A 13091-nucleotide genomic window follows, 5' to 3' on the forward strand; every position below is an offset into this window, starting at 1 on the left:
CTCAGAAGCTGGCCTTGGACTTGGGGATGTGAGGAGCTTCTCCATCTAAGGAATCCCATGCCAACCACTGGCCCTGCCCCTGCCCCCCTCAGGCTGGGCCCCAGCCTGCGGCAGCCTTAGCTCTGTCCAGGCTCAGGAACCTGGAGGTTCCAGCTCAGCGCCTGGGGGCTGCCCCCCTCCCTCCAGCTGGCAGGTGAGCTTAGGCCGGAGCAAGCCAGGGAGCACCCCTCCTCATCCCAGCATCACACCTCCCACCCAGAGAGACACACACAAGCCTGCTCCCTGCCAGTCTGACCAGCAGGTCCGTGGGTCAGCAGCTAGGAGAGGAGCAGGCCGGAGACAAGAGACCCCCCCCAAGATAGCCGAGATCAGAGGCTAGAGAAACAGAGTCCCCAGGAGAAGTAGAGACAGCCGCTGAGGCAGCCGGAGCCGGACCCAGGGCAGCTTGGCGGGTGAGGCTGGGCCAGCATGTTGGCCTGCCGGTTCTGGAGAGCTATCAGCAGGGCGCTGTTTGCCGAGTTCCTGGCCACGGGGCTGTACGTGTTCTTCGGGGTGGGCTCAGCCCTGCCCTGGCCCTCAGCGCTCCCCACCGTGCTGCAGATCGCCATCACCTTCAACCTGGCTACGGCTGTGGCTGTGCAGGTCACCTGGAAGACCAGCGGGGGCCACATCAATCCTGCGGTGACTCTGGCCTTCCTCGTGGGCTCCCAAATCTCCCTGCCCCGTGCCGTGGCCTATGTGGTTGCCCAGCTGGCGGGGGCCACTGCGGGGGCTGCTCTGCTTTATGGGGTCATCCCAGGAGACATCCGAGAGACCCTTGGGGTTAACATGGTAGGTGCAGGGAGGGGCACCTGGCAGGCCTAGGAAGGGATGCCCCCGCAGGGGGTAAGGGTGGAGGGCCAAGCCTGAGGAGCAGGGACAGAGAGGTAATAACTCAGCCATGTCCTTACCCGCTCTGGGCTGAGCCCCGGGACACAGGAGAAGCAGACCATGGCCTCAGTGCAGGCAGAGCAGGAATGGGGTTATGGCGCCAGGAACAGGTGGAATAGGGCCAGGAGTCAGGAAAGGACAGGCATTGAAGGGTCAAGGTGGCCAGGGATTCCTGGGGCTGTGGGTAGTGGCAGGAGTCCCGGCACGCCCTTCTCTCCCAGTCTACCCCATGAGCCCTGCTCCTTGGCGTCCCCATGTTCCTCCTTCCCCTGAGGCCTGTCTCACTCCCCCAGATTCCCCTAACCATCTATCCTTCCACCTACTTCCCCAAGTCTCCTCCTTCTACTCCTACCCACGGTCTCCTCCCAGTCTGTTCAAAAACCTGTGCGCCACCCCCTCCCCTGCTCTGAGCCTTCCCTCCCCCATCAGAACTAAGCCCCTTGCCAACTACGAGCCCCAGCCAACCGGTGGGCTAGGAGGGGGGCCGCTCCCTTCTGCAGGGAGCAGGAGTCCAGGGCTGACCGGAACTCCACGGCACAGCTCTCCCCATCTCCTTGGGTCCTGGAACCTGGGGCGGCAAGGCGTCACCCCCTACGGTGGGGCAACGAGGCCTGAGCGGGTCACCAGCCAGCGTCACCTCCAGCATAGCCTCCTCATCCAGGTCCGGAGCGGCGTCTCGACGGGCCAGGCCGTGGCTGTGGAGCTGGTTCTGACCCTGCAGCTGGTACTCTGTGTTTTTGTTTGCACCGATGGCCGGCAGGCATCGGGCTCCCCGGCCACCATGATGGGGATCTCTCTGGCGCTGGGGCACCTCATTGGGGTAAGAGGCAAAGGGGACACCATGGACACGCACACACTGGTCACTCCCCGAGGAGCCTGCAGGGACCCTGAAGGCCAGGAAGCGTCCCTTCCTGAACCCTTAGTGGGCTGGGTCAAGGCTGTGTTCTCACAATCCAGGTCTGGGGTATGGTGCTGCCATGGCCAAGGCTCTAAGACAGGACAGAGGGGGTTGTCCCCTCCTGGACCTGTCTTAAGCCTCCTCACACTCTAAACCCACACTTGCCCTCCAGGTCTACTTCACAGGCTGTTCCATGAACCCGGCCCGCTCCTTTGGCCCCGCCATCATCGTTGGGAAGTTCGAGGTCCACTGGGTGAGAGCCTCTGTTGGCCGCCATGGGATGGGAAGGGCCTGGGCAAGGGCGATAGGGACTGTGGCTCTCACCAGCAGGGGGTCCATGGGGACTTGGGGAGATGGGTCCCCCACTACAGACCATCTTGACCCCCCAGTGGAGGTTTCCCTTGGTTCGGAGGACAAAGGTGAGTATCCTGGCTTGTACTTCCTTTCTTTCCAGCTTCAAGAGCCAAGGGGACCCAGTAGACTGTTAATAAATGGGCCGGGGCGGGAGACACAGGCTTGGACCAGGCCTCAAGTCCTGGCTGTTTCCTTATTCACTTCCTCCAGCTGGACCAGTTTCCAAACTTGGATAAAGAAAAAGACAAACAGAAATAGACACACACACACCAGCAGAAGCAGGAACAGCACTTAGCCAGAGCTCCTGGTTGGAACAGGGGAGGCAAGAGGAGGGAAGCAGGAGTGGTGAGGAGAATGGGCCCGCCCCGTGCAAGGCAAGGTCACCTCACCTGCAGAGACTTGGCGGGCAGGATGCCTGTTTCTCCATTTTGTCACCATGTAGAGAGCCTGAGGGGTCCTGGTAGACCAAGTTAATACTAGGGAAGCAGGCTAGGATGCCGAATCTACCCTGTGATCCTGATGACTCATGCCTGCTTCTCTCTGCCCCCTCAGATCTTCTGGGTGGGACCCCTGACAGGAGCTGTCCTGGCTTCCCTGATCTACAACTTTATCCTCTTCCCTGGCACCAAGACCATGGCCCAGCGACTGGCCATCCTCATGGGTAGCGAAGAAGTGGAGAAAGTGGCAGAAGAGGAGCCCGAGAAGAGAGAATCCCAGTCTAGTTCAGGGGACACAGAATCGCGGAACATGTGTCAGACGGTATAGAATGGGGCCCCTCATCTTTGGGCTTCTACGAGCCCTTTAGGTGGATAGCCTGCCTTGTACAACCAGATGTTGGGGTTTATGGGGGTGGGGGGAGGGGGGAGAGGATGAGGGCAGGAAGGATGGGGAGTCTAGGCCTCTTGTCCTAACAGGGTGGGCCGGGAATGCCAATCCCTATCCCTGACATTATATTTCTAGACAGAAAGAATCTGGGGAGCAAATCTGTTCAGTTTCCTCCTCCTACATCTCTTAATGGGACAGAGCAGAAGGAAGCAGGGAAATTCATGACTGCCCTCCTCTTCTCTCATCCATCTGGATCCTAGTGGGCATCGTGGGCCTCCAGATCGCCTTGTCTTGGGTGTTGGAGCCCAGACAGCCATTCAGCTTAGATACTAAGGGCTATAGAGACCTTGGGGAACCTCAACATCTCACCCACCCTTGAGGGGAAATCCAGACTTCCCAGAAGAATCAGGTCCTGGGCTGGTCTCTGAGCTCCTCATAGGGATATCTCTGCTCTTGGGTATAGTTTGGGGGCTACAGACCAGCCCTCAGCCTGGGTACTTCCTGAGGACAGAAACTGTCCTTTCAATCGATCTTCATTCCTCAGGCCTCTAAATACACAGGAGAGGACCCTGCCCTGGGGAAGAGCTGACCCAGAGAGGAGCCTTTTCTAGGGCTGACAGAGGGGCAGGATATAGGCAAGGGAGGTTTGGGTCAAACAGGCCTTTTCCAGGGCAGGCTCTCCCCAGATGTTTGCCTACCTTCCACCCCACAGCCCCATCCATGGAAACAATCCTGAGAGGAGAAGGGCCTTATCCCAGCCCCCTGTTCATGACCTGGGCCATAAGCTGTCTCCAGCCTCATTTGCAATTCTGCCAGGATCCTCAAAAAGCTACTAATGAAGTCCCAAGGATGGTAAGAACTCAGGAACGACCCAAGAAACCAGAATTTGCAGTTCAGTGCTTCTGAAGGACCACAAGCCTCAGTCGGTTTGTTAGTATTTATAAGCTGCTGTAAATACTGTCCCCCCATGACTTGGGACCCTATGGATCTCAGCTTCCCCCACTATAAAATGGGCACAGTCCTCCCCTAGGGCCTGCTGTCAAAACAAATAAGACTGGAAAATGTTTTCGGAAATTAAAATGTTAGAAAAACAAACCCAATAAATGATGATTATTGTCACTGTTACTGTAATTATTGGGTTTGAATACAATTGCTGTTGGTAATGGGAGGGAGGAGGGAAGGGAGAGGAGGATGATTGAGAGGGAAGGAAAAGAGAATAGGCTTTTCTCCTTTCATCTGTTCCACTTACTTGCACTGCCTCCTTCTCTCCTGGATCCACTGACCCAGGAGCTTTGTGTGTGTGGAGGGGTTGAGGAGGGCCACTGGAACAAAGAGACAAGCCAATAAAAGTCAGTTCTTCTCATCTCTATGGTGCCCATCACCATGGTACCCTGAGATACAGCAACCAAATGCGTAAAAAAGATAGGTCCTTTTCCATGATGTCTCCAAAGGCGCTGGGCATGGGAGGGGCTCCCAAAGTCTTTCATGGGCAGGGTGACAGAGCCCAGCTGGTGACTAGAGCAAGAACTGAGTCTCCAAGTGCTTGTGGCCGCAGTGACCATGTTCAGAGTTCTGTGATATTGTCAGTGTGGAGTACTATTTACATCTCTCCAAGCCAGGCCCCTCTCATCCATCTTCACAATCTCTCAGAGCCCAGGGCTTCCCGTGCCCTTCTATGAGCAGGGACAGCTGAGTGTGGGGGAGGGGGGAGTGCTGTGATTGACTTGCTAAAGGTCACCCAGCTCAGTACCAAAGCCCCCTAAGGTCTCCTCAGCTCCCAGCTTAGAATTTTTCAAAACAGAGATCTGGGGGGCCTATACAAGCTCTAGCCGGAGGAAGGAAGAAAGGAAGGAAGGAAGGAAGGATGGACGGACTGGAAAGTTGACAAAGGCAGGAGGGCGGAGCTCCTGCAGTAGGCTCTGAAGCTCCTAGACAAATTATCTCTGCATCCCAAGAGCTGAGCACACACTGGGTGCTCAACGGAAGTTTGATGAATCAATGACTGAGACTGGGCGACTGGGGAGGGAGGGGAGGTAGTCATTGATCAAGAGCATTCAGGAGGTGCAACTTCTGGTGTGCCAGGGTGAGAGAGGCTGAGGCTCCTGTGCTTACAGGGAGGGAAAGCTGGGACCAGGGGCCACAGGCGCCCTGGAGCCTCGGAGAGCTCCCTGAAGCTCCTCAGGAGCAGACTGTGGACCCTGTCTCGGGAACTTCCAGGCCAAAAGGGTCAGACTGCTTGGAGAGAGCTGGGGTCTAGTTTCATGAATAGTTCTTTAAAGCTGTGCTCTGTTGGAATAGGCTAGAGCAAGGAGGGAGACAAGCTTCATGAAAAGTGAGGAAATAGGTTAGAATCTGAAGAGCATCCAAAGTTAGACACAGGAATGAGTAACCAAAGGTTAGCATCTCCTTCTCTGGCACCCTTTAATAGGACAGCCAGCCATCTGTTTGGACGAGGGAAGGGCTGGCCCTCAGGGAGCCAAGTTCACAGGTACCTGCCTGGGGCAACGGGGCTTCACATTCCCAGCCCCTGGGCCTGGGTGGGGTGAGGGGGTGGCAGCAGTGGGAGCATGGGGAGGACTGAGACCCAACCAGGCAGACCCTCGGTGTGCACTCCCTTCCTCCCAGTTGTCACGGGAAGTTTTTAATTAATGGTGTGTAATCTGATCTGGCCCTTCTCCCTGCTGAGCACTGCCTTCAATCAGCAGAGCCATCTGCAATTGCAATTCATAATTCTCCCGAAAGGGAGGGGGGTGCCTTGGTGATTAATACAATTAGCCTTTTATGTTGATGATTGCCTTAGCAGGAGCAGATGATGTGAGCTCAGAGCCTAGGCTGCCGTGTCCCCAATTGGCTGGCAGGATGCCCCTCTCCACTTCCCACCCCCACTGCTACCTCTGGCTGGAAAGAGGACACACTGAGACTACACTGGGCAGGGGAGGAGTGCGGGGAGCCCACCAAGGGGCCAGGCTCTGGGACACATTTGGGCTGCTGGGACTGAGGGGAGAGGAGAAGAGATTTTTCACTTTCCAAAGAACGTCACTTTGACTTAAAGGATTCTGTGCACCATATTTAAAAAAAAAAAAAAAAAAAGGAAGAAGGCTACATAAAGGTATAATAGGGGTTGAAAGGGTTGAAAAAGTTGAAATACAGGCTCAGGCTGTTACAGCTAGGGGAATTTAAGCAAGTTACTTAAGCATCCTGAGCCTCACTATCCTCATTTAGAAAATGGGGTCTATTCAGTAAGGGTGTCAGGAACCATACAGGATGAATGTGATTAGCTAGGCAGGGCTCAGTTGGTGGTAGGGTTGTCGCCATCATGGCAGTAGACTGCTGACTGTCGTTCCCTCTTGCCAATGGTTCAGCTGCTTCCCAGCAGTTCCTAAAGCAGCCCAGCAGCCCAGCCCGCTGTTACTAAAGAAGGACCCACTTCCTCCCCCTTCCTCAGCCTTAGTTAGCTTAAGCAGAGGATACTGTGTATATGAGTGTGTTGGGGGGGGAGGATCCCGGAGGAGAGAGGAGTCAAGATTCACACCCAAATGGCACCTGGCTGGCTTAGTTGGAAGAGTATGTGACTCTTGATCTCAGGGTTGTGAGTTCGAGCCCCATGTTGGGTGTAGAGATTACTAAAAATAAATTTTTTTAAAAAAAGGAAAAAACGAATGAAACTCAAGAAAGAAGGAAAGGCCTCCCTAGAACAGAGAGGTGGAGCACTGGAGTGATTGTGGCTGAAAGCTGGTTTGCAGGAAGATCCAGGAAATGAGAGTAAGGAGGCCAGGTGCCTATCAAGGGGTACAAAGATGCAGGACTTTGAGCATCTGGAATTTCACAGGAAAGTTAAGAAATTAAAAGAGAAGCAGCCATCAGAGCTGAGCATTTAAGAGGTGGCACCAATGAAAGTCAGGGATCTTTGGTCTATAGTAAGGTCAGATGATCCGGAACAAGCTGACTGGAGACTTGATGGGAGGGTGCCCATGGTCAGGAAAGAGTATGGCCTCAGTCCCTCCCAGCCCATAGCCCTGCATTCCAGGATCCTGAGCCGCAGGAGAAGAGAGCCCCTTATCAACAGGGATGTTGACCTAGAGCCAATGCCAGGCCCCGGCAATGTCAGGGGAAAGACAGGGAGCAAAGAAGGGAGGGGAGAAGCTAAGGGCTAATCAAGAAGAAGCATCTGGCCGAACAGTGGCCACTGGGGGCAGTCAGGGCAGGGGGTCTGCATGGCCAAGATGTGCAATCACCTCTCGGGGAGGGGCAGCTACACCGAGGAGCAGTCGCAGTCAGGCAAAGCCGGAAGGGAGGCGAGGTTAGGGAAGGGGGCTTATGAGACTGTGGAGTCTGACAGCACTAATTAGTAGGCTGCAGTGAATGGGCAGAGAAGGGGGAAATGCAAACTGTTTCAGAGCTCTGATTAAGTCAGCGAAAGGGACAGTTATTTTCCCCCTTTTTAAAATAACTTTTTATTTTCTATTAACATATAATGTATTAGCCCCAGGGATACAGGTCTGTGAATCGCCAGGTTTACACACTTCACAGCACTCACCATAGCACATACAAAGGGGCAGTTATTGCCAAAAATGGGAGCAGGGGATGCCACTGATGGAGGCAGAGACTAACAACTCCACCCCAGCTCCGTGGATGGATGGAACAAGGCCCGCCCAGGCCAGGGGCCAGCCTGGGATCCAGAGGAGAGGCTGGGACAGTCCTCAGTGTCCAGTTATGAGGCACCGGGCTGGAGGTGCCTCTCTGCCCAGAATACACTTCCTGGTCCTCTCTGGCTGCCCTGTGCGTACCAACATGCAGCCTAATGTCATGGCCTCAGGCTAGTAAGCCTCCAGGGCCTCCCTCCAGAGCTCCCCACAGCACGTGACACATACCTCCGTCCTGGCACTGAACACGCCACTTCACAATTATTTAAACATTTCTCTCCACCGCAGCCTTGAAGACCTTCTTAAACAAAATTAGATTTTTAGTCTCCTTCTCATCTCAGGGCAAAAATTTCCTTAATTTGGCTATCTGTTGTCTTTTTGTTGGTCCCCAAACCATGGCCTTCCAGTTTCACGGGAGGAAAGACCTCTTATACTCTGGATTTGGTGAGCAAGTCGGACAAGGGATTGCAGTAAACACTTCCAGCTCCCTGCCTGAACAGACCTCTGACCTTCTCTGTGTTAAAGCACCTTAGGCTTTCGGTGCAGCACTCATTTCAGAGCTCCACTAGGAAGTTCTAGTATTTTGGTCATAGCCTCACTGATTCACAGTGACTTTTTCTTACCCTTCCCTGACTCCGGGGTCACATATAATGGCTATAGGGGCCATGACTGGGACAGATTTTGATTCTATCCTACTCATTGCCTGTCTGTCTCTTTGTGCCAGATGTTCTGGGGCTGAGCTCTCCTTTTCCTATCCTGCAGCCTCCCTCAGACACAGAGAACAGAGAACTCCCTGTTTTAAAGCTCTTGGACCACAGCTAAATAGCAGGTTCCCTGACCTCCTCATCTGTTCTAGCCAACAGCCTATCTCCCGCGAACAGCAAACCACCTTTCAGCCCAAATAACATTGACAGTAAGATGCTAGACTATTTTACAAGAAAAAACACTGCATTGTTTTTGTAAGATGCCATTGATTATAAGATATTCCAATTCTCAGAACTATTAAAGCATATTTTTAAGTGCAATCTTACAACCAAGGAAATGATTGTTTCTCCTTCAGATCTTTGTTCTTTTTTTTTTTTTTTTTTTAAGATTTACTTATTTGAGAGAGAGTGTGAAGTTACAGACACACGAGTGGAGGGAGGGGCAAGAGGGGGAAGGAGGTGGAAAGGGAAGAACCTCAAGCAGGCTCTGTGCTGAGCACAGAGCCCAACAGGCCTCTATCCCACAACCCTGAGATCATAACCTGAGTGGAAACCAAGAGTCGGACACTTAACCAACTGAGCCACCCAGGCACCCCAGATCTTGATTCCTTAAATCAGATTTTAAAGTGAAGGGGGAAGAACGCATGGGTGGCTCAGTCGGTTAAGTGTCTGAGTCTTGATCTCAGGGTCTTGAGTTCAAGCCCCGAATTAGGCTCTATGCTGGGTATGTGGCACCTACTATGAATGAATGAACGAATGAAGCTAAGGGGAATGTAAGGTCAAAGTGGGGACCACACTGGAGGGTCTCAGATCTTCTTCCTCTAAGGGGGTTAGGCACCATTGCCCTCATATGCTCTCAACTCCAGTGCAGTGTTTCAATACCCAGGCCACGAACATGGTTAACATCACTTCTCCCTCAGTGCCACGGAGGCCAGGGAAGAAAACCCCCATCTTTTTTTCAAGGAGATGAGACACAAACCATGCCAAGCATGGACCACCATTTTGGAGGGGATAATCGCCTAGCACTCCAACACCATTTATCCAACCATTTCCTACCCCACTGGGTTATCTTCCCCAGAGCCTCCAGGCCAGTGCCCTGAGAAGATGCCGAGATTAGTCATTTCCTCCTCAGGAGGCTAAGACAGCTCCGTTAAGCCGCCGACTGCAGGCAGTTCCCGTTAAAGCAAAGCAGCTGGAAAGGGCTTAGCCCTGTAATGCCAGCAGCTGTATCTCCACAGTGCGGCTTCTCCGCCAAGGGGCTGGACTCTGTCCAGAAGCGTCAGGCATTTAGCCCCAGTCAACGTATATTAACCTAGGAGGACTGAGCAGCTAGCTCCCGGGAAGGAGGAGCGGCCGTTCATTTAAGCACCCCACCTGAGGCCTTGCTTCCCAATGAGGAAGAAAAATCCCAGCCCCTTCGTCTGTCTTGCTCTACTAAAATCTGGACAAACTGTCTCATCGTATAGGCAGGGGCAACTCCATTTTAAAAATTCACCTAAGGACAGATCCACTTGTTAGTTCTGACAACAAAAGGCCACTAACCCCACAGATGCATTCTCCTTGATTTTTTTTTTCCCTTTGAGGTCTAAAGTATTTCCTGATCCCAGGTGTGCGTATGTGTGGGCATAACAGACTGACTACCTCTTCTTGGAGAGCACTGGGCCCTGGGGTTGCTGAGGAAGAAGCTGAACAGGCATCAGAAAGCCCTGGCACGGAGCAGGCGGCTGAAGAGAGATCACTCGACGATTTCTTACTCAAAGCCAGATGGTGAACATGAGACGGGGTGAGAGCTAATGCCACTCAGGGGGAAAGCCAATAAGCTAATCCGCTGACACGTTTCTAGAAGCAGGCTGATGGCTTTGGCTCAGAGACTCGCCTGTTCCTGGCTCTGAGCTTCAGAGCACACAAGATGCGCATGGGTGACCCAGCCACGGACTCCCACCAAGAGGAACCCCAAACACACCAGCTCATCCACCTCCTTGCACACAGAAAGCAGCCCCGGCTCACCAACCAAGCCCAGGGCTCCCAATCTACAAGACGATAAGCCCAACCAGTAAAACATTTCCTTCTCCTGTCCCAAATGCTTTCCCCAGCAGTCTGGGCCTCCCTGCTCCTTCTGGGTCATCTGTAAATAAGCACATCCGCATACAGCCTTGAGTGGAATCATTTATGTACCTAATAATATATCAACCAAGCCCACGATGCTGCTCTGAAATAGCAAGCACCACAGCTGAACTCCAGTAGGAGCTCTAATCCCCAGGTTCTTATCCCCGCTAAACTATAGATTAGTTGGTGGGAATTTAAGCCAAATCACCCCTCTGAATTTGTCAACGGGGATAAGATGACCTGCTCACCCCACATGGATGTGGTGACATCAGGTAAGACAGTGCATGAAAGCACTTGGTATCCTGTCAATCACCTTATTACATTTCCTAGAGACTTTATGGGGAATTGGTTAATTCCATCTTCACTGAAGACCAGAGAAGATATTAACTGGCAAGTGCTTTATTAGAAATCCAAATATCCATTTATACGTGTCTGAGCCTAGCACACAGATGGTGTCCAACTGTGTGAGATGGGAGAGCAATCTGTATCCAAACAATGCAACTAAATGAAGCTGGCAAGAGTGATAGCGGGAGAAGGTAGACAAAAGGAAAATTCCTGCTCCAACTCTGAGTCCCTGAAAAGTGGCCTCCTTTCCCATCCCACACAACTGCGGAGGACAAGGCTCCCACACGCTACAAGGTTATTCCTAGTGACGTCAAACTGCCTTCTGCCTGACTTCGTGAATAGAACCATCAACAAACAGAGCCTCTGAGAACCAGAGTCTAATAAATTATACAAGTTAAGAATCCTGGCCCTTGGCCTGGGGCCTTCACTTATTTACCAAACAGACCAACTACAAGGAGCAGACTTTTTTTTTTTTTTTTAATATTTTATTTATTTGACAGAGAGAAATCACAACTAGGCAGAGAGGCAGGCAGAGAGAAAGGAGGAAGCAGGCTTCCTGCTGAGCAGAGAGCCCGACGTGGGGCTCGATCCCAGGACCCTGGGACCATGACCTGAGCCGAAGGCAGCGGCTTTAACCCACTGAGCCACCCAGGCGCCCCGGAGCAGACTTTTTTAAAAATCACTAAATTCCTAGGTTAAGTGACCATTCTCCAAATCCTGTTTATATGAAAAACACAATGACTGACATGTCCCAATCTGCATGCTTGAAAGCTGCTCACACCAGTGGCCGAAAACTGAGTCATGAGCAAGGCTATCATTGAAGCACATGGACCGGGATCCTACTGTATGAACTGTGCCAGCCTAAACACTGATCTCTCTGCCCTCCCTTGTTTCTCAGATCTGGACTCTGCAACAGCCCCTTCCCTGCACCTTGCAGAACCTCAGAAAAGCGGATGCATGAGTAAGCAAACCACGGCTCAGTATCCCAGGCTCACCATGGTGGGGCTCCCAAATAGTCTTCCACCAAGAAATCAAATCCCAGGAAATCATACATTGTGTATGATTTATACATATACATATACAAATACCGTATGTATATGCCTATGTGTCTGTTTGAAGCTTGCGGTGGGCAGGGGAGCCCTGCTGTTAACAAAACCAACCCAGCAAGGCTGATGGCTTTCCTCCCTGCACTCAGCACTGCTGGCCACTTTGTGCTGCAATAATTTATAAGATTTATTTTTTTTTAAGATTTTATTTATTTATTTGACAGACAGAGATCACAAGTAGGCTGAGCAGCAGGCAGAGAGAGAGAGAGAGAGGGAGAAGCAGACTCCCTGCTGAGCAGAGAGCCTGATGTGGGGCTCGATCCCAAGACCCTGGGATCATGACCTGAGTCAAAGGCAGAGGCTTAATCCACTGAGCCACCCAGGTGCCCCTGTGCTGCAATAATTTAAACAGGAATTTAAGAATTCAAGACCCTTTTCAATGCTACAGGTGCAGTTCATAGCCAAAAATGGCCATTTTTGTCATGGTAAATCACTTAAACACTGTAGTCCTCTTATGGAAACCCAGATGCTTTCTATTTCTGCAATGAATTCACCTTCTTAAGGAAAGAGACATCATTAGACACCAGTAATAAATGCAAATTGTTGCTGCTGAATCAAACCATGCAATGCTTGCCCAGTTAAATAAACATCAAACTTAGGAGTCTTACCTAGACCTATGGAGAACGGACTTTAAAATGTAGATTTCAGGGGCACCTGGGTGGCTCAGTGGGTTAAATACTCTGCCTTCAGCTCAGGTCATGATCTCAGGGTCTTGGGATCGAGCCCCGCATGGGGCTCTCTGCTCGGCAGGGAGCCTGCTTTCCCCTCTCTCTCTACCTGCCTCTCTGCCTACTTGTGATCTCTGTCTGTCAAATAAATAAATAAAATATATATATATTTTAAAGTAGGTTCTGGTTATTAGCAAGTAAGAGTCAAGTTAAACTGCATTAAAGGCAGGGAAAGAGGCAGCACCAGAAAGGATCAGGGGTAGGAGCTAATCCTGCTCCTCCAAAACACTGGACCCTTTCCTTAGATCTCACATCAAGGAAATACAATTTAATTAAGAAAGCCCTCGAAAGCCAAGCTGTTCCACATGAAGTACTATTAAAGAAATTGAAGGTGGGTACATATTTCCCTTTGCTAGTATCAGAATTATTTTCATGGCTGAGGTCTCTTGGCCTAGCCTGAAACTGAGCAACTGGCTGCCAACATTTGACACATAGGACCATTTCCTTTTTCG

The 13091-nt window shown here is 51.8% G+C and overlaps 1 protein-coding gene across 1 annotated transcript; it reads left to right on the forward strand.

Annotated features, from left to right (window-relative positions):
• The first annotated feature begins 276 nt into the window (after positions 1 to 276).
• Positions 277 to 4126, forward strand: AQP6 (aquaporin 6). The gene is made up of 5 exons (XM_046012652.1): positions 277 to 831; positions 1592 to 1750; positions 2001 to 2081; positions 2735 to 2941; positions 3720 to 4126. The coding sequence occupies exons 1-5, from the start codon at positions 469 to 471 to the stop codon at positions 3741 to 3743; spliced, it is 834 nt and encodes a 277-aa protein (XP_045868608.1). The 5' UTR covers positions 277 to 468; the 3' UTR covers positions 3744 to 4126.
• The last annotated feature ends 8965 nt before the right edge of the window (positions 4127 to 13091 follow it).

This window comes from Meles meles, chromosome 7 (assembly GCF_922984935.1).
Source record: "Meles meles chromosome 7, mMelMel3.1 paternal haplotype, whole genome shotgun sequence".
NCBI classification, from domain to species: Eukaryota; Metazoa; Chordata; class Mammalia; order Carnivora; family Mustelidae; genus Meles; species Meles meles.